Source organism: Chiloscyllium plagiosum, chromosome 1 (assembly GCF_004010195.1).
Source record: "Chiloscyllium plagiosum isolate BGI_BamShark_2017 chromosome 1, ASM401019v2, whole genome shotgun sequence".
Lineage (NCBI taxonomy): Eukaryota > Metazoa > Chordata > Chondrichthyes > Orectolobiformes > Hemiscylliidae > Chiloscyllium > Chiloscyllium plagiosum.
In genome coordinates, this window is record NC_057710.1 from 146439907 (window position 1) to 146463044 (window position 23138).

Genomic DNA, 23138 nt, shown 5'->3' on the forward strand with positions numbered 1-23138 from the left:
TAAATGTAGGGGTATGGGTGGGTTGTGCTTCGGCGAGTCGGTGTGGACTTGTTGGGCCGAAGGGCCTGTTTCCACACTGTAAAGTAATCTTATCAAACGTTTAGCTAGTTCAGAAAGTTGATTGATCAACAACTAGAAGTTGAGATGGAGGAGGCTGATCACCAGCCTGGTCAGATCTTCAGACAAGTCCATGTTGTAGGGCTCTCTTGTGATTATTAGCATTATTAGGGAAAAATCTTTGTAGTAATTTTGTAGTATATATTGCTTCAGTAAAGAACATTTCATATATTCTGTTGGGTTGGGTTATTGATATCCAGAGTAAACCCAACAGACCAGGGAAATTGAGAATAAAAGCCTTCAGGTCATGGAGGAGAAAGTGAGGTCTGCAGATGCTGGAGATCAGAGCTGAAAATGTGTTGCAGGGAACAGAAGAATCGACGTTTCGAGCATAAGCCCTTCTTCAGGAATCAGGTCATGGAGCCAGGAGAGTTGAACATAAAGAAATAACCAGGTTAGGTAATGGAAGGAACAATTGAAGTCTATGTGGAAATGAAGATTCCACTCAAGGAACAGTGGATTAAAACAATTTTCAGTGGTGAGGATACTGTTAAGGGAACCAAATCTACTTGTCTATTTGGAAGGCACATTTGGTTAATGGAATTTCAAAGAAAACAAATTGCAACAAGAGGAAGAGTAATTGAAATGAAATTTAGGAGAGACAGGCAGATGTGGTGTAGTTTTTGAAGAAACTTGAGGGGGAAAGGCAGGACAAACAGAGGAATCAGAAAAATATAGAAAGAGAGAAATAATGTAGCCAATCACAATTGTTGAAAGTCAGTGTATGCCAATTTAACAACAGTTTGACAGAAAAGGAATTAACATAGTGCTGCAGAGCTGAGGAATCAGAACAGCATTGTGCAGACCTGAAAAATAGTCTGGTCAAAGAAAGGTCCCAGAGACTGTATCAGGAGGAGAATCATGGCCCATTTCAGGATAGTGGACGTTACAGGAGGCTCTGAGGTGAACATGAGGGATAACATGTACAGTATGGGGGAGAGCTGTGAGGCAGGTATTAGTGATCTTGAGTCAAAGGATGAGGAAATGGTTGCTGAGGATGTCGAGTGAATAGCCCTCACATCAGAATCCCGTAAGTATCCAATGATGGCCCCTATAACACAGGACCAATGTAAGCCAGATGCCGGGTAGGGAAATAGAACATAAATACAATGTACCATATACCCCTGACTAATTACAGGCAATGGCTGAAACATTTCCTAAATTAGATTGTGGGAAGTACTCATTCAAGTGTTTCGTGGAGTAGGACAGAGGGTGACCCTCCATAATTAGGATGGGGAGAAATGGAAAATATTGTCATTTACTTTAATCAGTAGCTTGTTGGCTGCCTTTCCCACAAAAATGTCATTGACATTATGGAATGACAATTCAAGTTGTGATAAGTTCAAATAATTCATCTTTATTGTACATAACTAACATCACATTAATAACAAATATTTCAGTACAAAGCCTAAGTAACACAAACTCTTGAACAGACGATACAGCTGTTGTCATCATTCTTGGGTTTAATTAATTTTTTCTTACTCTACACATCTTCAAAGTACGAATTACACAAAATGGCTAATTGTTTTAAAATATTATTCCATTTCATAACATATGCTAACTGTAAGACACATGACAGAAATCCATTTTTTTTTCATATGGAGGGCTTGTTAAGCTGCACATATCCTTCAAAATGTACAACTTTAAAATCTGAAATAAAATCGTAAATCAATGTGTGACAGCACAAATTGAAGTCTGTCTGGCCATTGTTTATTTAAAAGATGTTTGAAGTCTCTTATGATAGTCAAACAAATGTTTCCAACAAAAATAAAATGCACAAAAGGCAAAGATGTTCAAATTTAATAAATTTAGAATTAAAGAAACAATCATGTAATGCAATAAAGTGAAACAAACAACTGGATGCTGGAGATCTGAAATAAAAAGAAAGAAATTGCTGGAGAAACTCGGCAGTTCAGGCAGCATTTGAGGAGAGAAAGTAGAGTTAATGGTTCAAAATGTTAATGCTTCCCCTCACAGATGCTGCCAGACCTGCTGAATTCTGTAATGTAGTTAGCCAATCAGAGGCAGGGAACAAGGAAGCCATACTCCTGTTCAGAAGGAATCATGAGTCAGGAAGATTGGCAAAGAAAATTTGAAAAGAAATAAAAAATTACATTGGCAGAGAAGAAACTCCTCTGTTGCCATTGTTGGAGTCCCACGGCCTAACCTTCCATCCCATGGACACTTTTTTAAAAAGACACAGCACTCCTGTCTCCAAGCCATAAATAAAGATTATTACAAATATAGGGCTAAGTATCCATTCGGTCATTTTAATTGTGACTAGAAGTCTACTATTTAACTGGTTGCACTCTACATTATTTTTCCATTGCAAAAACTCCATAACCCACAACGGGCTCAATGTGATTTTATCACAAATGAATTTTCTTGTGGATCTTGGGACATTGAATACTTGATATATATTGACCTCTGTATGATGTGCAGAAGAACAAGCTAGACTGTGCGATTTAGCACCTGAAAATGCTAGACTACTTTCCTGTCATGGTCTCTTGGAGTCCCAGAACCTTTTTGTGCACTGCATACAGGTTGGACACTTCTACTGCTGACCAATTCCAGATTGTCCTATTGGTGGCCCTCTTCCTGTCCTGTGGAGAACCCCACTCATTGTGGCCCCATAGATGAAGGGGCACCTGACCTTCTCCAATCATATCACATGTTCTTGAATATTGATTGACCTTCAGGAGACCTTTAATGCATCATTAAAGAATGTCTCTATCAGTGTCTTATTACTACACTGATATTCCAACATATTGCATATATTTGCATCCAGGAGTGCTGGTGGGGGAGAAATGGGAGGTATTGAATCTATAATCTTATGCCTCAGAGGGTACATTCAATAGGTTATTACTAAATAAACAAAGTTGACAGTCAAAAAAATTTAAATTTTTCTTTCTCTGGTAAACATATTGACATCCATTTTTATTTCCTTACACCAAGGAAATCGCAAAACTTAACTGCATCAGGAACACTAATGACAGACACAAGGCTCCATCAAGCAAGAGAGACAGTATACTTCAGGGGAGGAAGTTTGGTGCCCAAACCACAGAAATGGCCCTGCATGGGTAAGGTCAACACGAGGTCAGGTCCCATGATGTACAACATTTGCATAGGTGAGGCAGTCCTGAATCAGCACGTAGACCACATGAAAACTTTAAATTTGCAAACAGGGCAGGAACAAAACATAAAAGGCCCCTTCAGAGCAGATGGAAACGTTGTTGGAACCCATGATTCCTCCCTAACCCCATTGAAGAAAGTATGAGGTCTGAAATGGACACAGCAGACGTCGCAATCTCGACACCTCTACTGCCTAAAAGAGATAATGAATTTCTCCTGAAACGCTCTGGGCACAAGAGGCAGGCTATAATCCGATACATGCTGCCCATGTCTGAGGCTGAGACAGAGGAACCAGACCTGGCGCAAAAACACCTCAGGAGAGGCTTAAAAAAAAAAGCCTATGTCCCTAGACTTAGAGGGGTAGGGATGAAATGATGAGGTCAGCCAAGTGAACCTCATAGAATATGAGTTCCCTGACTGGACCAGGTTAACAGGCCAAATCAGAGAGTCCTAGCTGACAGCAAAGAACAGGAGTATCAGACGTTCTGTTGACTCTGAGAGCTGGCTCTGAAAATTTCAGACTGATGTCAAGTATTATGCACGTGTAAATAAAGGTTGACTTCGTGATGGGATACTGGCCTCTGTAGAGTTATTTCAACATATATCACTGAAGGGTGAGAGAACAGATTTATACAGATTGATCCACTAACGTAATCACCCTCTGCCATCTTAATTACATGATTAGTATTCATCATTGAGACAATGGCATGTTAAAACTCTACCTTATTGTGAATGTCACGTTTGCATTTGATCTTGACCTCACGAAGCAACCAGACAGACTTCCAGCAGATCAGAGGAAAGAAAGTAACATTTAAGTCATGACATGGAGGTGCCAGTGTTGGACTGGGCTGAACAATGTCAGAAATCACACGACACCAGGTTACAGTCCCACATGTCTATTTGAAATCATAAGCTTTTGGAGTGCACCTGAGAAAGGAACAGCACACCAAGAGTTTGTGATTTCACATAAACATATTGGTTTCTTCTGGTGTCGTGTGACTTCTGGTATTTAAATCATACCTTTCACTACCTTAGAACATCCTAAAACATCCTTCCAATCAGTTAAGTCTTTTTTGAAACATAGACATGGTTGAATGGTGAGGAGATTTTGATGATTTTCTCATTGCTTTTAGGATGGGAAGAGGTGCTTTCACTGTTGTCTGTTGTTTTGACCGAGATGAGCTAACTCAATAGAGAAGGGAACAAACTTTGGGTTAACATCTGTGTAGATTCAGAGGCAGACATTTTGCCATTGAAATAGGAGTACCATGCATTCTTTAGGATAATCTGTACATGACAGCATATGAAATATTGCGTGGAATATTGTTATAGCGGCAAGTGGCCCAATGGCAGGAAATAGAACATAGAAAAGTACAGCACAGGCCCACAATGTTGTGCTGAGGATTATTCCTAATCTAAAATAAAATAACCTAACCCACGCACCCCTCAATTCACTGTGTATGTCCAGCAGTCGTTAAAATGTTCCTAGTGACTCTGCTTCCACCACCACCACTGGCAACGCATTCCATGTATTCACAACTCTCTGTGTAAAGAACCTTCCTCTGACGTCTCCTCTATACCTTCCTCCTAATATCTTAAAACTTTGATCCCACGTGCCAGTCAATCCTGCCCTGGGGAAAGGTCTCTGGCTATTGACTCTACGCATGCCTCTCAAATGAACAGAGTTTCAGTTCAGAGGTGCGACAGCTGGCCAAACGCAATCTGGGTAGTGGTCAATTAGCTGTGCAGATTTGAGGGGTCTGGCCAATTGTAAGATGCCTACTTAATTGGTATTTGTTATGAAACAATGGTGTCATTCGGACTGTCTCAGCTGCACGTCTTGAGTGATGCCACTCCCTCCCAAAGAATTGCTGACACATTGTTCTAAAGTATGCACATGTCAGCAGTAAGAATGATTAGCCTGATGGTTCAGCAGTGCCTCCCTGCAGATTTTTCTCCAAATTGTAACCCTCCTACATGTATCTGGACATTTCTGAAATTCAGTCCTGACATTGGATCCAATTTCACAAAAGGCTCAATGACTTCCTGTCCCTCATGAGGATTAAGTGACTACACTGATTCACTGCAAAGTAGCAGTAGCATCAAGTGCTATAAATGTGCAAGAGATATGACAGGCAGGAGTTTAGGTTTTAAGCGCCAGTGGTAAATGACACATGAGGACTGCATATGAGTGAGCTACTACAGGTTATGAAGCTTGTACCAGTTGTGGAGTGTGAATGTGTAATACATTTCGAACAGGAGTATCTGAGATTAGCGAAAAGACTTTGCTGTCTATTGCTGTCCATCTGTCTGCCTGCAAAAGGAAAGTATTTTCCATCAGTGATCAGACTGATGGTGGTGCTCCTGAGCTTTTATATTGACCCTTCTACAGGAAGAGATGGTCAACCTGGCTGAAGAGCAAGAATGGATGCTCAATTCCTGACGACCAGGCAAGAGTAACAACAGAAGAGTTGGAATATCTGCAAATGGGTATCAAGAACTGGGCAGACAGGAGAAATGACACTGAACTGGGAAATGGGACTGTGCATACCCTCTAACTAATTCTTTGCGCTTTGCACCACAGGTTCTCACATTCAGAAGCAAGGTCAAACTCAGTTTTCTGCAAGCCAGAATTCCAGCTCTCTAGGTGATGACATGAAACATTCACGTACTCTCTTATCCTGCACCAGTGCAGAGACAGTTCCATCAGTGGGCATGAATTCTTGATCACACTCAGAGTCACAATCTGGTGAGTATATGACAGCCAAACAGCAGCTGTTGGAGGATGTGACAGCTGTGGTTCCTGATCAGCATCTGGCAAAGATTCCAAGACTTTGCAAAGCATATAGTGGAGTAGTCCATGCAAGCTATCAGTTCTGTCAGGGCTCCAGAATATGAGTGCCTAGATTTCCCCTTGGAGAGGCTAGCGATTGCTGTGGCGTAGCAAGGTCAGAATAAAAGCACAACACCTGCCAGATATATGCTTGGACCCTCACTTCAGTGCTCTGGCCACAGGCTCTATGCCCCACTGGACATTAGCTAGGTAAGAGGGGATGAGGCACCTCAGTATCCACAAGCCCCTTTTTGTCCTGAACTCTGAAAGGTTCATCATGCCTTGGAAATCTACCTGAAGCATGCCATCTCAGGGTTGTCCAAGAGTCTGCTGGTCCTCCTTCTTCTCCACTCTGCCAGTTTCCAGTTGGTGAAGCTGGCAACCCCAGTATCTGTGATCCTTGAGCCACCCATCATCAACCTTGATAAAGCGTGCATTGATCTTGAGCTGTCCCCTGACATCATATACCTAACAACTGTCACCCTCTATCTTACCTCTACTCATGTGATCTGCAACTAGTTACTCATGACTCTCCCAACCTCACCACTGACCTGCCCCAATTGCCCATGCTCTCCTTTCTCTGAGTTGCTTCCAATTCAATTGCGAGCTGAACTCAATAAAACTGCTAAGCTTCCTGTCCCATGTTTCAACATACGTCGCATGCAAGAAGACTGGCTCTTACTCACTCTAAATTCAGCAGGAAATCTGTGTCACTTGCTTCATGCCACCAAACATGGATATAAAGGCACATAGAACATAGAACAGTACAGTGCAGTAGAGGCCTATCAGCCCATGATGTTGTGCCAAGAATTTACCTTAATCTAAGACCAACCTAACCTACACACCCCTCAATTTACTGCTGTCCATGTGCTTGTCCAGCAGTCGCTTAAATGTCCCTAATGTGTGCATTCCATGCACCCACCACTCTCTGCGTAAAGAACCTACCTCTGACATTTCCCCGATACCTTCCTCCAATCACCTTAAAATTATGACCCCTAATGACAGCCATTTCTGCCCTGGGGAAAAGTCTCTGGCTATCTGCTTTATCTATGCCTCTCATTACCTTAAAAACCTCTGTCAAGTCACCTATCTTCCTTCTTCGCTCCAGTATGAAAAGTCCAAGCTCACTCAACCTCTCTTCATAAGACATGCCCTCCAATCCAGGCAGCATCCTGGTAAATCTCCTCTGCTCCCTCTCTAAAGATCTACATTCTTCCTATAATGAGGCGACCAAAACTGGACACAATATTCCAAGTGCGGTCTAACCAGACTTTTGTAGAACTGTAGCAAAACCTCACGGCTTAACTCAATCCCCCTGTTAATGAAAGCCAAAACACTGTACGCCTTCTTAACAACCCTATCAACTTGGGTGGCAACTGTGAGAGATCTATGTACGTGAACCTCAAGATCCTGCTGTTCCTCCACACTGTCAAGAATCTTGCCTTTAACCCTGTATGCAACATTCAAATTCGACCTTCCAAAATGCATCACTTCGCATTTATCCAGGATGAACTCTATCTGCCATTTCTCAGCCCAGCTCTGCATCCTGTCAATGTCTTGTTGTAGCCTGCAATAGCCCTTGACACTATCTACAACATCACCAACGTTTGTGTCATTGGCAAACTTACTAACTCACCCTTCCATTTCTTCATCCAAGTCATTTAAAAAAACTACAAAGAGCAGAGGCTCAAGAACACATCCCTGCGGGACACCACTGGTCACTGACCTCCAGGCGGAATACTTTCCACCCACTACCACTCACTGTCTTCTTTTGGCTAGCTAATTCTGTATCCGGGCAGCCAAACTTTCCTGTATCCCATTCCTCCTAACTTTCTGAATGAGCCTACTGAGGGAAACCTTATCAAATGCCCTACTGAAATCCATACATCACATGTTTGTTAATGACTTAATCACGAAGGTACAACTTAGTCTGGTGACTCTGTGTTTTAAGAATATGCATGGCATGTTAATACACCGGATATAAATTTCTGCTGCTTGCCATTGAAACCATGATCCACCTTTACTCTGCTAATTTGCTTTTCAGCATTCATCCCACTATCAGGAAACAGACACTTCACTTCCTGCATAGTTAAGTGCCCTACCTGTATCACTTCATGCTCCATGGATCTTCATTTGATTCCATCCTCTTATCTTTAACTGTCTCCTGAAATTGTTATAGTACAGTCAAAATATATTGATTTCTGTACAGCTTTTATCCATCAATATATTAACATCAAATATGCACAGACTTGGATATACTGAATATTTTCCAATAAGATAACATCGTAAAACAATCCACTCATGAATCATGTAATCACACGTAATTTTCACAAAATAAAGTCCATTTTGGTGCATCATGCTTTGGCACCATTTCACTGCCAAATGTTGTCAGTCTTTTCTTCCAGCGGCCCAGTGTAAGTGTTTTTAAGCCTGGTTTGTTCCAGCAGTGGTAGATTTATGTCTTAGAAAATAGTTTCCTTTTAGAAATACCGGCTGACTATGGTAAATCTTTCCAAAATTGTCATGCATCACATTTACAGCAATATTACAATACTGGCAACAGAATTCCACAGCTTACTGGTAAAGAGAATATGGCTGTCACATAAAACTTCTAAAACATCTTGGAACAATCTGCACATGCTGCTTTGCCTGTAACAGTAATTAACGTGGAAAAAGAAAAACATGTTATTTATACAATGATAGCTTCCTCAATAAAATGTTTTCGATTTCCTTCTAATGCTGACTTACAGTCTGCTCAAAAAACCAATGCTACTCATATTCTCTGCTGCTGGAGGCACATGGGAAATAGGATAAATTAGCTTCTCCTTTATTTCCCTCTCTGTCTGAAGGAAATGCTACTTCTTCACCCCTCCTTTGACAATTTTGATGAAACAAATATCACTGTAAACAGCTCTTTATATGCCAATCAGTTTGAAAATAAAATATCTGCATCATTTAACTAAGGTTACTGGAGGGAAACTATGATGGGCTGTGCTCGAGTCTTCCTTATTCCAAGAGTAAATAAAGAGTTGGAAGTTGTATGAGTGTAATTTCTCCATCCTCGGTTTGCTCTCATGCAGTTGTGACCACAGGAAGGACAGTTTTACTCACAATCGTGTAGAAATCAAAAATAAAGTTAGAATGAATCACTTATTCAAAATATTTAAAATTTTGGAAGTTTCATAGTCCTTAAACCAATAATTTATGATTGTGATTTTTCTCCAATGTATGATCCTTCCTAATATTTGTTTGCTGAGGCCACGTAGACCAATTGCTATTTATTTTGCAGAAGCCAAGATTTTGGAATCACTTCATCTCAAACAATTTGTGTTGCTTGTTTCAGCGAACTCTTGGAAATCTCTGTCTGCATGGTTGACATAGCAATAGCTTCATAATCCTCCTCTCGAGAGCTGCACTTGCAGTAATGGAGAATTGAACGCAAGTCCCTCTGGAAGTTTTTATTGAGGAATCCATAGAAGATGGGGTTTGTGCAGGTCGACAGCATGGCTGTCAGATGACATATGGAGAAAACTAGATTGTGATGGCAATTATTGATGGCCTCATAGTTCCAATCAAAAACCGCATTGAAGATGTTGAGGGGAAGCCAGCAGACTGCAAACGCTACTACAATGGAAATAAGCATAATGTTGATTCTTCTGTTTTCATCTGCCCTGTACTTGTTCTCTCTCATCTTCTCCATCATGTTGTTTCTCCTCTTTAGACGCACATATATCTTTTGAAGAAAAAACAAATTTTCAATTTATATTTAGCCACTCAACTCACACCTATTTATAACATTCACAACATTCTCTCCTAGTGATCAGCTATTACTCGGTAATATCCTATAATCATGAAATGGCTCCCCGGTCAGCTGGTTAATGGACTCTAAGCCGAGCCATTAGGACAGAGACACCAATGCCATGCCATACCAGTGTCTGCTTGAGTTAACACAATGGCAGCAAGAGTGCCTCAATTGAATTGAATTTATTGTCATGTGTACCGAGGCACAGTGAAAAGCTTTTGTCTTGCGAGCAATACAGGCAGGTCACAGAGTTAAGTAGCATAGATAGTAAAAACATAGTAGATGCGTAACAACTGAGTTTCTGTACTTAGGGGTTATGCTGTGTAATTTTGAGTACAATTTATATTTTAAAATACAAATGGCAGCAAATGTGAGATGCTTCTAAGATAGTATAGTAATCTGATCAGCTGTTTAATTTATATAGTAAACAGACAGAATTTAAATTGTTTCTATCACCAACTTACTGTAAGTCTTTGATCAGATGAAGACAGAATCTGAATCCGTTGTAATGGCCTTTTGTTTGAACAGTCAAAGGAGAGTCAGCATCTATGCTAACGAATGAAGAATGGCCAATGGCAAGGTGTCAAAGGACACCTAATGCTAATAGAGACATATCTGCCAAGGAGATAAAGCACTGCAGAGTATGTCCAGGAGATGAAATAACAGTAAAAGAAGAAAACAAATTGTCATGATATTTGTACTTATTTCAGGCTATGAAATTATAGGATGCATAATCATTAATTGGCAACCATCAAATGCTTAATATGCTTCCGTAAATAAAATGCATCTTTATTTTTAGCTGAGGTGTTAGCAATCATTTAGGAGAAATGGGTTAAAAATAAAAGAGAATTTCAGTCTTTCATCTGCCATTCTAATATCTCTGTGATCATCAACTTCTATCAATGAACCAGATCATAGATACGAAGTGTTAAACAAATCCTTGACATTGTAAAACCAGATCAAGAAATTTACAGTATCTATCTTCCAACAAATATGATATTGGACATCTAGGCCAAGCCTGTCAATTCAACTAGTCAGAGGTCATAACCAGAGACTGTTTCCCTTCAACCAAATCATATCCCAGACGTCTAACCAATCAGATCACAATAAAGTGCATCCAGGAGGTAAGACTTGTGTAAATCGTTGAACAACACCATGGGAGATCATTTTTTAAAAAAAATACTATTTATAATTACCTTGGAAAATTTCAGTTCTTCAATTCAGAATGACAGTTAAAAACAATTTAAATTGGGTCTGTTTACGACATAAATTAAACAGTTTAATCAGATTACTACCTTAGAAGCATCACACATTCGCTGCCCTATGTATTTTAAAATGTAATCCATATTCAAAAGTACACAGGGATAGTCAATTGAACTTTTGAATCCACAGGGCCTGGAATTCTGCCGTCTCTGTATACTCAACCCAAGAATGAAAATTGGAGCTATGGTTTTGTCATCACCAAACAATATGAAATTTTACTTCATGATTGTAAAGAAAAGAGGTGAATTGATATGAATAACATATGCTAAAGCTAGATGAAAGGAAAATCAAAGCTGTAGCTTTATAATTGCTTTCATTTTCAATCAGAACAACACATGAAAATAAGCAGTGTGAAACTGAACTGCTGTCATAGAATCCCAACAGTGTAGAAATTGGCCATAAAGCCCAACAAGTCCACACAGGCTCTCTGAAGAGCATCCCACTCTGTCTAGCCCCACTGCCCTATCCCAAACCCTGCATTTCCCATGGCTAATCCACCTAACCAATACATCCCTGCACACTATAAGCAATATAGCATGGCCAGTCCACCTAACTCGCGCTTCTTTGGACTGTGGGAGGAACCAGAAGGAGACCCATGCAGGCACGGGGAGAACGTGCAAACTCTACACAGTCAGTTGCCCAAGGCGAGAATTGAACCCGGGTCCCTGGCACTGTGAGGCAGCAGTGCTGTCAGGAAGCAATAGTTTATTTAATAGCTCGTTACACAGCTAGGTGGTCATTTTGTTGTTTCTGATTTCAAAATACTTATATAATGGAAAATTGGGATATAACTCACACCTTCAATTAAGGGCAATGATATTGCTACTGTTTATACTTTGAATTGGGCTACTTTTCTTAAATTATATTCATTCCAATAAACCATGGCTCTTCACTGAAAATCTTGTCCAACATCTGGATGATAGTGAAGAGGTGAAAATAGAGTGAAAAATGACCATACCCATTGTTTATAAAATATCTTAGGGAAATAAGGAAATGCATAATTTAAAACTGGTTATTACTAGATGCATTCCATATTAGCTATTTTATCTATAGAGTCATAGAGATTGACAGCACAGAAAAAGACCCTTCAGTCCATCATGTCCATGCTAATAGAAACAACCACCTAAGTGTTCTAATCCCACTCTCCAGCACTTGGCCCATACCCTGGTATGCCTTGACATCAGAAATGCACATTTAAATATTTCTGAAGTATCTTGAGGTTCTGTGCTTTGCAGGCAGTGAATTCCAAATTCCCACCACCTTCTGGTTGCACAAAGTTTTCCTCACATCTCCTATAAACATTGTACTCCTTACCTTAATCCTATGATTCCAGTCATTGAACCCTTCATCAAGGGAAAATATCTTTTCCTGGCTTACCTTGCATTGCTCTTTTGAATGTTACTGCTCAATCTGTTTCCACCTCCTTTTATGATAAACAATTCAGATGTTAAGAAATCATTGCCTGAGAAAAATTCTCATGTTATCTCTGGCTCTTTCATCATTGACCTTAAACCTGTATCCTCTAATGACACAACTACCAATAGGAACAGCTTGTCCTTACTTACTCTATCAAGAGCATGATTAATTCTGAATAACTCTATTAAAACTTATATTGATCTTCTCTGCTCCAAGAACAATGCCAGCTTTTCTCATCCATCTATCTGCCTAAAGTTCCTCATTCTTGGTACTGTTCTGGTATTAGATTAGATTAGATTAGATTAGGTTCCCTACAGTATGGAAACAGGCCCTCTGGCCAAACCAGTCCACACCGACCCTCCGAAGAGTAACCCACCCTGACCCATCTCCCTCTGACTAATGCACCTAACACTATGGACAATTTAGCATGGCCAATTCACCTGACCTGCACATCTTTGGACTGTGGGAGGAAACCGGAGCACCCAGAGGAAACCCCGCAGACAATGGGAGAAGGTGCAAACTCCACACAGACTGGTGGAGTCTGTAAATCTCCCCAGTTTGATATCTAGGACTCTTATATAGTGTGATGTATGTAAACGAACATAGTAATCTGTCACTTATGAAGATTTCATTACTTTTATAGTCTATGCCTGTGTTTATAAAACCAAGAATGTTGTTTTTTAAAATTGACTTATAAAGCTAACCTGTCAACTTTAAAGATTCCTTTATGCAAATCTAGGTCTCACTGCTCCTTTAAAACCGTACCATTTAGTATACATCCTCAATCCCCATTCTTCATTCCATAATAAATCACATCACACTATTTTGCATTAATATTCCTCTGCCTTGTACTGCCCATTTGACTAATTTATCTTAGTCCTCCTGAACCCCTGAAATCTGCAACTATCTGACTTAATGTGTATCACTTCTCAGAATTTTATGTCTACAAATTTTGAGATTCTGCTGTATAATTCTAGGCCTAATGAGTATGATACATCAAAAGAAGTATTGGGCCTAATGCAGTCTCCCAGGATATATTATTATATATTTTCCTCCTGTCTAAACAAAAGTCACATCTCTCTTCTTTCTGCTGCACAACCAATTTTGTATCACATCTGTGATGTGGCAATTTATCCAATACATTTTGAAAGTTCAGCATCAACTTCTGGATTTTTGAGGTTATAGAAATACATTTCCAACTGTAAGATCTTACATCTGATCATTCCTGGAATTCTGGTACCTTCCGAATTGGAGCAGCAACTTGCAGGTACAGGATGTGAATCTGAAATAAGCATCGCATACTGCATACGTAAAGCAGTGTCCAAATGGAAGTTTTTGAACCACAATTGTAATTGAGGTTAGGTCATTAAGTATATTCAAGACTGAGATAGACAGAATTCTAAACATAAAGGAATGAAGGGTTATGAGATAAGGGACAAAAGTGGAGTTGAGAATTATCAGATCAGAAAGGTGGCACAGTAGTTTAGTGGGTATCACTGCTGCCTCACCACGACAGGGACCTGGGTTTAATTTAATTTGTGCGACTGTGTGTGGAGTTTGCACATTCTACCCATGTCTGTGTGGGTTTCCTCCAGGTACTCTAGTTTTCTCCCACAGTCCAAAGATATGTAGGTTAGGTGGATTGGCCTTTGTAGGTGCCCGGTTTCAAGGAAAGGGTATGGGACTAGATTTGGATGGGATGTTCTTTGGAGGGTCAGTATTGAATTGATGGGCTGAATGGCCTGCTTCCATGCTACAGAGATTCTATGTCATTGAATGGAGGATCAGCCTGCATGATAGGTTGAATGACTTACATCTGCTCCTACCTCTTATGTTCTATGGTCTGGTTACAATCTAAGTCCAGATCAATGACTATGTGTACATCATTCCATTCATTGTTTAATGGAAACTAATGATAGTTGAATTTTTCTATCAATGGTTTTAAACCTCTCATTTATTCATGAACGTTCATTATGAGCTCTGCGCAGAATTGATTTGGATCATGAACTAAATTACTGTCCCCACTTAAATTGTTTATGGGAAGGAGAGAAAAGAAAAGGATAACAGTAACTGTTGAGGTAGAGCTCTGAGTTCCAACTGAGCCTATGGGATGCACATTACTTAGAAGCAACAAGGTGATGTTTTTACTACTTTCATTAACTCCTACAGGAACATTTTTACTTATGCTTCTGAAATATACTTGCACACAGAAGTTTGTGTTTTTAACTACATAACTTCCAGTAAATAATACCTGAGTAAAAAAAAACTATGGAGAAACTCATAAGAAGAAAAATGCTTCAATTTTCAAAATGACAGCTTTGTTTATTGTAAAATCAAAATGTACTAAATGTATCAAAATTCTGGTACTCAGTTCCCCATGGTATTTATACATTACCAATACCAGGAGCAAAGTTCCTTGCTGTGAAAGTCAAAAGTTTGTTTTTTTATTTTCCTTCTTGGTATCACACCGAATGAAGAGAATTGGCAGGAATTGTGATCAGTTTTGTTAGAGATTCAAGTGCAAGGTCACAGCAAATGTCTGTTAGAGTGAACGTCTGTTCAAGTCACATGAGTTTTCTTGCTCATTCACTGTGATGTTAAACAGTAGACCGACTAAGATTAAATATGTGTCAGATCACAGAAAATTAAAGAAAAATTAGGAGTAGATAAGAAAACTGATTAATGTAGATGCTTCTCAAAAGGAATTAACGCTTGTGTAGGCACAACACTCTTCATGTTGTAATTTCAGGATTTTGTAATTAAAACAAATTTAAATGTATAAAGGTGGCTTTCAATATAAAGTATGTTATCAATTGAATGATTAGTGGGTGGCACGGTGGCACAGTGGTTAGCACTGCTGCCTCTCAGCGCCAGAGACCTGGGTTCAATTCCCGACTCAGGCGACTGACTGTGTGGAGTTTGCACATTCTCCCCGTGTCTGCGTGGGTTTCCTCCGGGTGCTCCTGTTTCCTCCCACAGTCCAAAGATGTGCAGGTCAGGTGAATTGGCCGTGCTAAATTGCCCGTAGTGTTAGGTTAAAGGGGTAAATGTAGGGGTATGGGTGGGTTGCGCGTCGGTGTGGACTTGTTGGGCCGAAGGGCCTGTTTCCACACTGTAAGTAATCTAATTAGCTATATCATTAGTACAGCTATTTATAATAAATGGTTTATTCTTTTAACTGGAGATCTTAAATATCCTGAAAATTTCCTATGGGGTAGGAAATGAAGGGTAAAACTCACATGATGTCATGCTCCTGATTCAGAAGCCTACATGCTGTGTGACAGAGAGACCAGTAAATTAGGTAACATCTGATTCATTCCCTGACTCGAAAGTTCCAGTGTGTGGAGATCCATGTTTGGAGTACAAATAAGAAAGGGATATAATTTACAGAGTGCAATGTGCTATGGAAAAAGCCTGGAATAACTGTGAAGAGTTACTTTTCATTATAGACACTTGATATGTCTGATATTTGGTCTCAGCATTTTTCACAAGAAATACTAACTTGTTTATTTTAAATAAATTAACTGATCTGTCAAAAGAATAGAGAAATAAATTAGATGAGAACATATTAAGCATATATATGAAACACATTATTCAGCAATTTCCAGGCTGGTATAATTTCCAATAGATGAAAATTGGGAAGTGGGTGGACATGGCAGCAGTAATACTGCTTTAGTTGTAATCTTCCACAATGCAAAATGCAAATTCAATACAGTAGGGAGACAGAAAGCAAGAAAGTTTAAGCTAGTCTCACATATCACTGGGAAAATGCTGGAATCTGTTATTATCGGTGAAAAGCAATACACTTTGTCAAGCCTTTCATCTTGCAGTCATTTGGAAAATTTGCAAGGATGTCAATTCAAGGGCAAAACCAACATTTTATTGCATTAGAGGAGAAAGCTCATTGGTTCGCAAGTGGAGTTTGATACGTAGAGGTACTATCATGAAGCATGCACCCACAAATATTGATTAACAGTTAACAATAAGGCTTTGATTAAATTTTAAACTGGTCAAGTTGATTGGGTAGGACATTGCCCAGAGAGATCAACCATTGGATGGCTGTAACCCAATTTTGCACAATGTGTATATGTTCGTTCTGTCTATAAAGAACAGGGCCAAGTATATTAATATATGTAGCTTCCATTACACACAAGTGCACCACACTGTGAGTCAAACTGATAATTATTCAATTGGTTGTCAGCGTAATTGCTTGCACCTTAAGATTTATCCAGCAAATGTCCAATTGCAGATTTACATTTGAAGCTAGACATTGTGTTACGCATTTTGCAAGGGCATGATGCTTGAGTATGGTCAGTACGTTGCTTGTGTGGACAGCTGAAAGATGTGCTGCTTGAAATAATTCAGCAATCTTTGGGATGTATGGCTTACATAACTGGCATCTCACCAGCACTGTTTTTAAGAAAGCAATCGCAGGTCATTTAGAAATTCAGAATACCGTCAGCCAAAATCATTACGGTTTTGAGAATGGAAAATTCTGTTGGATAATTGTATTAATATTGTGTTGGGGATAGCCTATGCAAGTGAATGAAGCGGAACCATTAGATGTAGTCTATTGGACCTCCAAACGACATCCAAGATTTCAAATCAAAGCTTGCTGATAAGCTTGAATAGAAATAAGAGCTCATGGTGTTGGAATTGATATATTAGAATGAAAAGACGATTGACTGAAACTAAAAGTCAGGGTAAATGGATCATTTTCAGGTTGACAAACTGGCAAATTTGTTAAATGAGTTGACACCATTTTGGCAGATGGATTGGAATGTGGGAAATGTGAACTTGTCCATTTTTACAGGAAATTTAGAAATGGAGCTTTTTATTTGAATGAAGAGAGTCTGGAGAATGTGACTGTACAGAGGAATCTGGGTGTCTTTGTATATGAATCACAAAAGGTTAACAAGCGAAAGGCTGATAGAGCATAAAAGTAGGCATGTCATAGAGTCATAGAGATGTACAGCATGGAAACAGACCCTTCGGTCCAACCCGTCCATGAAAGACTTTGCCTATTTACCCTATCCATGCCCTTCATAATTTTGTAAACCTGTATAAGGTCATCTCTCAGCCTCTGACGCTCCAGGGAAAACAGCCCCAGTATGTTCAGCCTCTCCCTATAGCTCAAATCTTCCAACCTTGGCAACATCATTGTAAATCTTTTCTGAAACCTTTCAAGTTTCACAACATCTTTCCGATAGGAAGGAGACCAGAATTGCACACAATATTCCAACAGTGGCCTAACCAATGTCTTGTACAGCCACAACATGACCTCCCAACTCCTGTACTCAGTACTCTGACCAATAAAGGAAAGCATACCAAACACCTTCTTCACTTTCCTATCTATAATTGTTCTTTAATTGTATAGGATATTAATGACATTTTTTCCAGAGTAATGTATACTGGCCCCCTTACTTCAGGAAGAGTATACTTGCATTAGAAGCAGTTCAAAGAAAATTCACTAAGCTGAATCTTGGGATGAATGGGTTTTCTTATGAGGAAACATTAAGCATTTTCATTTTGTAGAAGTTTAGAAGAATGAAAGGTGATCTTATTGATGCATGTTAAATTTCTAGGAGTCTGGACAGGTTTGATGCTGAGAGGATGTTTCCTCTCATTGGAGAATCTAGGACTAGGAGACACAGTTGAACTTCAGTAGTCTTGCACTTAGGTCAGCAATGAGCAAGAAATTTGTCTCTTCATATCTCTGGGATTCTTGTTCATATGAGGTGTGGAGGATGGCTCATTGAACATATTGATAAGGATTGAAAATGTGTTGCTAGAAAAGCGCAGCAGGTCAGGCAGCATCCAGGGAACAGGAGAATCGACGTTTCGGGCATAAGCCCTTCTTCAGGCCCTGAAGAAGGGCTTCTGCCCGAAACGTCGATTCTCCTATTCCCTGAATGCTGCCTGATCTGCTGCGCTTTTCCAGCAACACATTTTCAGCTCTGATCTCCAGCATCTGCAGACCTCACTTTCTCCCCATATTGATAAGGATGTCAAGGATAATGGAGGCAAGCAGAAAAATGGAGTTAGGACCATTGCCTGATCACCCATGATCTTAGCGAATGGCAGAACAAGCTTTCCAAGCAGCTTATTTTTACTTCTTACAATCTTATGAAAGTCACAATTCCTTCTCTAAAGTTTTCTGTGGAAGCTGTATATATTGTGTTATATTAGAGAGATTGATTACAAATGTGGAAGAAATTTCTGGAATTTGCAAATGTTCAGGACTGCTTAGCACATGATGATTCTGGTCTGATTCTGAAATGTTTTCCAAATTATATGCTATTCTAGTGGTGATGGCATATCAGAAAATCTTATAATACTGGACACGTGTATTTGAATTGTTTCTGAATAAGTTACCAAATGGCTATTTTGCACTTGAATAGCTAACTTAGCCTTTTATCTATGTGGAAAAAGGTCTGCATTACACAGAATTTAAAGCAGTTCATTGAAAAAAATCGAAGCTACAATTATGAATTTTATTTTCTTATTTTGTTCTACCCCTTCCATTAACCACATCGTAACTGTCCACAATCAATTTACATGGTGCTCAGATGAGAAGGTGAGATAATCAATGAATAGCTTACTCTTAGAACTTAGAATCCATACAGGATGGAAGCAGGCTATTCAACCCATCAGGTCCACACCAGCCCTATGAAGAGCGTCCAACCCTACTACCCAATCCCTGTAACCCCGCGTTTCCCATTGCTAGTCTGCTTAGCCTGCATATTTCTGGACACTATAGCATGGCCAATCCACCTAATCTGCACATCTTCACACTGCAGGAGGAAACCAGAGCACCCAGAGGAAACCTACACAACACAGGGAGAATGTGCAAACTCCACACTTACAATGCCTGAGAGTGGAATTGAGCCTGAATCCTGGCATTGTGAGGCAGCAGTGCTAACCACTGAGCTACCTTGCCAGCCCTTCTTCCTCAGTCAATCAAGAGCTTTATGAAAAGTATAAAACATAGATTGTTGAAAATGTTTAAACAAGAACAGGAAAGTTGTAAACACTGAGCAAATATAGTAGTAGCTGTTGGATCAAAATACATTCACCATTTCTAAGAAAGAGTACATTAATTTATCTGTTCCGTCCACCGATGCGGATTGATTTGTTGAATCAAAGAACACAGAAATAGGCCTTTCAGTCCATTCAGGCAAACCTGGTATGTTCCTTCAAGCAAAAAAAAACATCCCAAGCATGTAACTTCTGGCATATTCAGTAAGAGAATTAGAGGCATAATTGAAGGAAGAAATCTTTTTGACAGTACTCTTGCACTTTTACAAATAACTCAAACACTCAAAAAGCTCATAAAAGGACACTCAAGTATTAGCCAGAATTGAGATTCAAACTCAGATTAGGAATTAAGTGTGACAAGATTGTCATTATCTATGTGTCTCTCAGATAAAAATTTTACTTTCACTATGATGATGTTGTTTGAAAATCACCAGAAGTGAATGACAGGAAATTAGCATGAAATTGTGACATGTATGCAAACAGTGCAATTATTAGGTACAAAAGTGTCAAGTTTGCATGTCCACTATAATTACTTTAATAATGGTTAAACAATGTATTCTTCCATTAAAGCAATCTGTCACATTCAGCCTACTTAGAATTCTTGATGAGCATTGCCAACTCTTCATGACTGCTTACTGTTTTCGACAGAACTCATAATAACTACCTGCTGCTGTCTTCAAAAATTGAAGCTGCTCTTTTAAAATTAAATCATTATTTTAAAACAGCATCAGGTTGCATTCTGTCAACATATATCAACTGAGCCAAGAAGTACAACTATCCAGTAAAAACCTACCTGGCTTCGATCTCATGCAAGCTAACTAGACCATTATAAAATCTAAATGCTTCTTCCACTTACTTTAAAGTAGCAGATGAATATAAAACAGAGAGGGGCAAAGTACTGCATTACGAGGAGGCATGTAGTATAAACCAGCCTTTGATTTTCTGATGGCCACTGGTCAATGCACAAGTACTTTCCAGCAAATTCCTTTGAGTATTTAAGGTCATAATGGAACTGCTCATCGGTCAGAATGTGGAAAAGCGGGAAGGGCAGAGATGTGAGCAGGGCCAGTGTCCACATGATGGCAATGCTTAGGTAGGCATGCTTGTTATTGGGTCTCCAGCCTCGGGGATTAATAATCAATTGGTGGCGCTCAACTGCAATCAGCACCAAGGAGAAGATAGAAACCGTGATCGAGATGCATTGGATCATGGAATTTAGCTTGCACATGGCCTCACCGAATATCCAATGGTCCATAAAAGTGTAGACAAATGTGAAGGGCAGACACATGACACTGATGAGCAGATCGGAGAACGATAGGTTGACAATCAGGATGTTTGTAACATTGTGCATTTCTTTTTGCTTCATCACGATGGTGATTAGGAGCAGATTGCCTGAAACTCCAAGGATGATGATGGCACTGTAAACCAGTGCGAGCACAAATATCATGGCAGTTGGAGAGTAACACTGGTCATAATGGCCAAAGGTAAAATTTTTCTCTGAAGAGTTCAAGGAATTGGAGAAATTTCCAGAATTTATGAAAGCTATCCCATCCATTCTGTCCCCAGTCAGTTTTCGCTCAGAGAAGGTCCCTGCAACACTAGTTAACTTTCTCTCCTCTGCAGGATAAAATGCTTTGAACAAATAGATTTCTTGAACGTGTTGCCTTCATATTTCATCAAATATCTGATCAGCGGATCCAGAATTAATCACTGCTCCATGTCTCTCTTTGTACGAAGATTCCTGTAGTTGAAAACAAACGTTGCAACAATGACCAAAAATAAAAAGCAAATATTCAACACTACTGCAACAAAAAATCTGCAACCTAACCACCCGTGAGCACGCTGACAAAAATCAAGTCACTCAGTCATTTAATTTCTTAATGAAATGTAAGGCAATCAAATAGCCTGAGCGAATATCTACACAGCACAGGTTTTGTTTCTGATCAACTGGTTTGTGATTCCAGTCTTTCAAACACCTCGAACCAGGATTTAGATATTTATTGGCAGTGAAAGGTTGATAAGTTGGGATTCTGAGAAAATGTGCAAAGAAAATATTCCTTGTGAATATGTGGACTGAAGGATGAGCATTTAACTAATGTTTGCTTCTGAGAGCTTGATTTATACAGAGGATATATGAATGATATTGCTCTACTGACTTTGCTCCAGTCAATCACACCATCCTATTTCAGGCAATCTCCTGTATCTGTCATTTTTGCTTTCTTACCTACTTTATCATAACAAAGAATACGTCTAGCTACAATTCCTCCGCATGCTCCTGCACCATTCCCTTACAACAATCAGTCCTTGGACCCTTCTGCTTCACCTACACTTTGGTGACATAATTCAATGGTAAAGGATTAGCTTCTGAATGTACACTGGTGACATGCAAATCTGGCTCAGCACTATTGTATCAGGTAATTGCTATGAAGGAGTTCATGTTAAAGTTGTTGAAGATCCACACAATTTGATGATGTAACACAGGAAATGAAAGGAAGAGAGGAACTCAAAAAAAAATTACAATACCGTAGAAACAGTACTGAGTAAATTGTTAATTGTGGACTGGCAAGTGTTTTTGTCCTAATGGACTTTATCGTAGGATCTTAAAAGAAATCACTAATGAGATAGTTGATGCATTCATTAGTTTTAATTTTCCAAGCCTCTCTTGAGTTGCCGATTGCCTCATCAGATTTGAAGAGAGCAACTGTAAATGTTTTATTCAAAAAGGGGAGGGTCAGAAAATGGGAAACTACAGGCTTAACATATGTTATAGAGGCAGAGAGCTGTACAGCATGAAGATTCAGTCATCCTGACCAGATATCCTAAATAAATCTAGTCCCATTTTGCCAGCATTTGGCCCAAATCCCTCTAAGTCCTTCCTGTTCATATACTTAGCCTGATGCCTTTTAAATGTGGCAATTATACCAGCCTTTCCATACATTCATCACCCTCTGCGTGAAAAGGTTGTCCCTTAGGTCTCTTCTAAATCTTTCCCCTCTCACCTTAAACCTGTGCCGTCTAGCTTTGGACTCCACTGCCCTGGGGAAAAGACCTTGACTACTCACCCTATCAATGCCCCTGATGATTTTACAAACTATTATAAGGTCACCCCTCAGCGTCCAACATTCCAGTGAAAACAGCCCCAGTTTATTTTGCCGATGGTACAAAGGAAAATCTAAAAGCTGTGTAGGACCATAAGAAGGCTACAAAAAATGTGTTGACAGGTTAAATGTAAACATAGTCGTATTATTTTTCTTTGATTTTGATTGTGGACTGATTTGGGAGAATGTCTATTTGATAGCAAAGGAAGAGGAAGAAATGGCAGCACTTTTAAAATCAAGTTACTGAAAATCATTATGTGTGGTGTTAACACTGCTTCTTTGTCAAGCAGCAAGGGATGATATCTGTCATTGGGCCAGATCTAAAATTTGTTTACAAAGTGAGTTGCAGCTGGCAACAGGTTGCTGATTTGATTAGATTAGATTCACTACAGTGTGGAAACCGGCCCTTCGGCTCAACCAGTCCACACCGACCCTCCGA

General features: G+C 39.5%; 1 protein-coding gene across 6 annotated transcripts in view; it reads right to left on the bottom strand.

Moving 5' to 3' along the window:
* Positions 1-7942: 7942 nt before the first annotated feature.
* Positions 7943-23138, bottom strand: part of npy1r (neuropeptide Y receptor Y1) — a 43729-nt gene continuing 28533 nt past the window's right edge. For all 6 annotated transcript variants that reach the window (XM_043698856.1, XM_043698841.1, XM_043698870.1 and 3 more), the window contains 2 exons: positions 20458-21342; positions 7943-9815 (listed from right to left, as the gene is read on the bottom strand). In XM_043698856.1, the coding sequence (XP_043554791.1) occupies positions 9399-9815; positions 20458-21156 (1116 nt within the window). In that variant the 5' untranslated portion in view covers positions 21157-21342 and the 3' untranslated portion in view covers positions 7943-9398. The remainder of the gene's footprint in view (positions 9816-20457; positions 21343-23138) is intronic.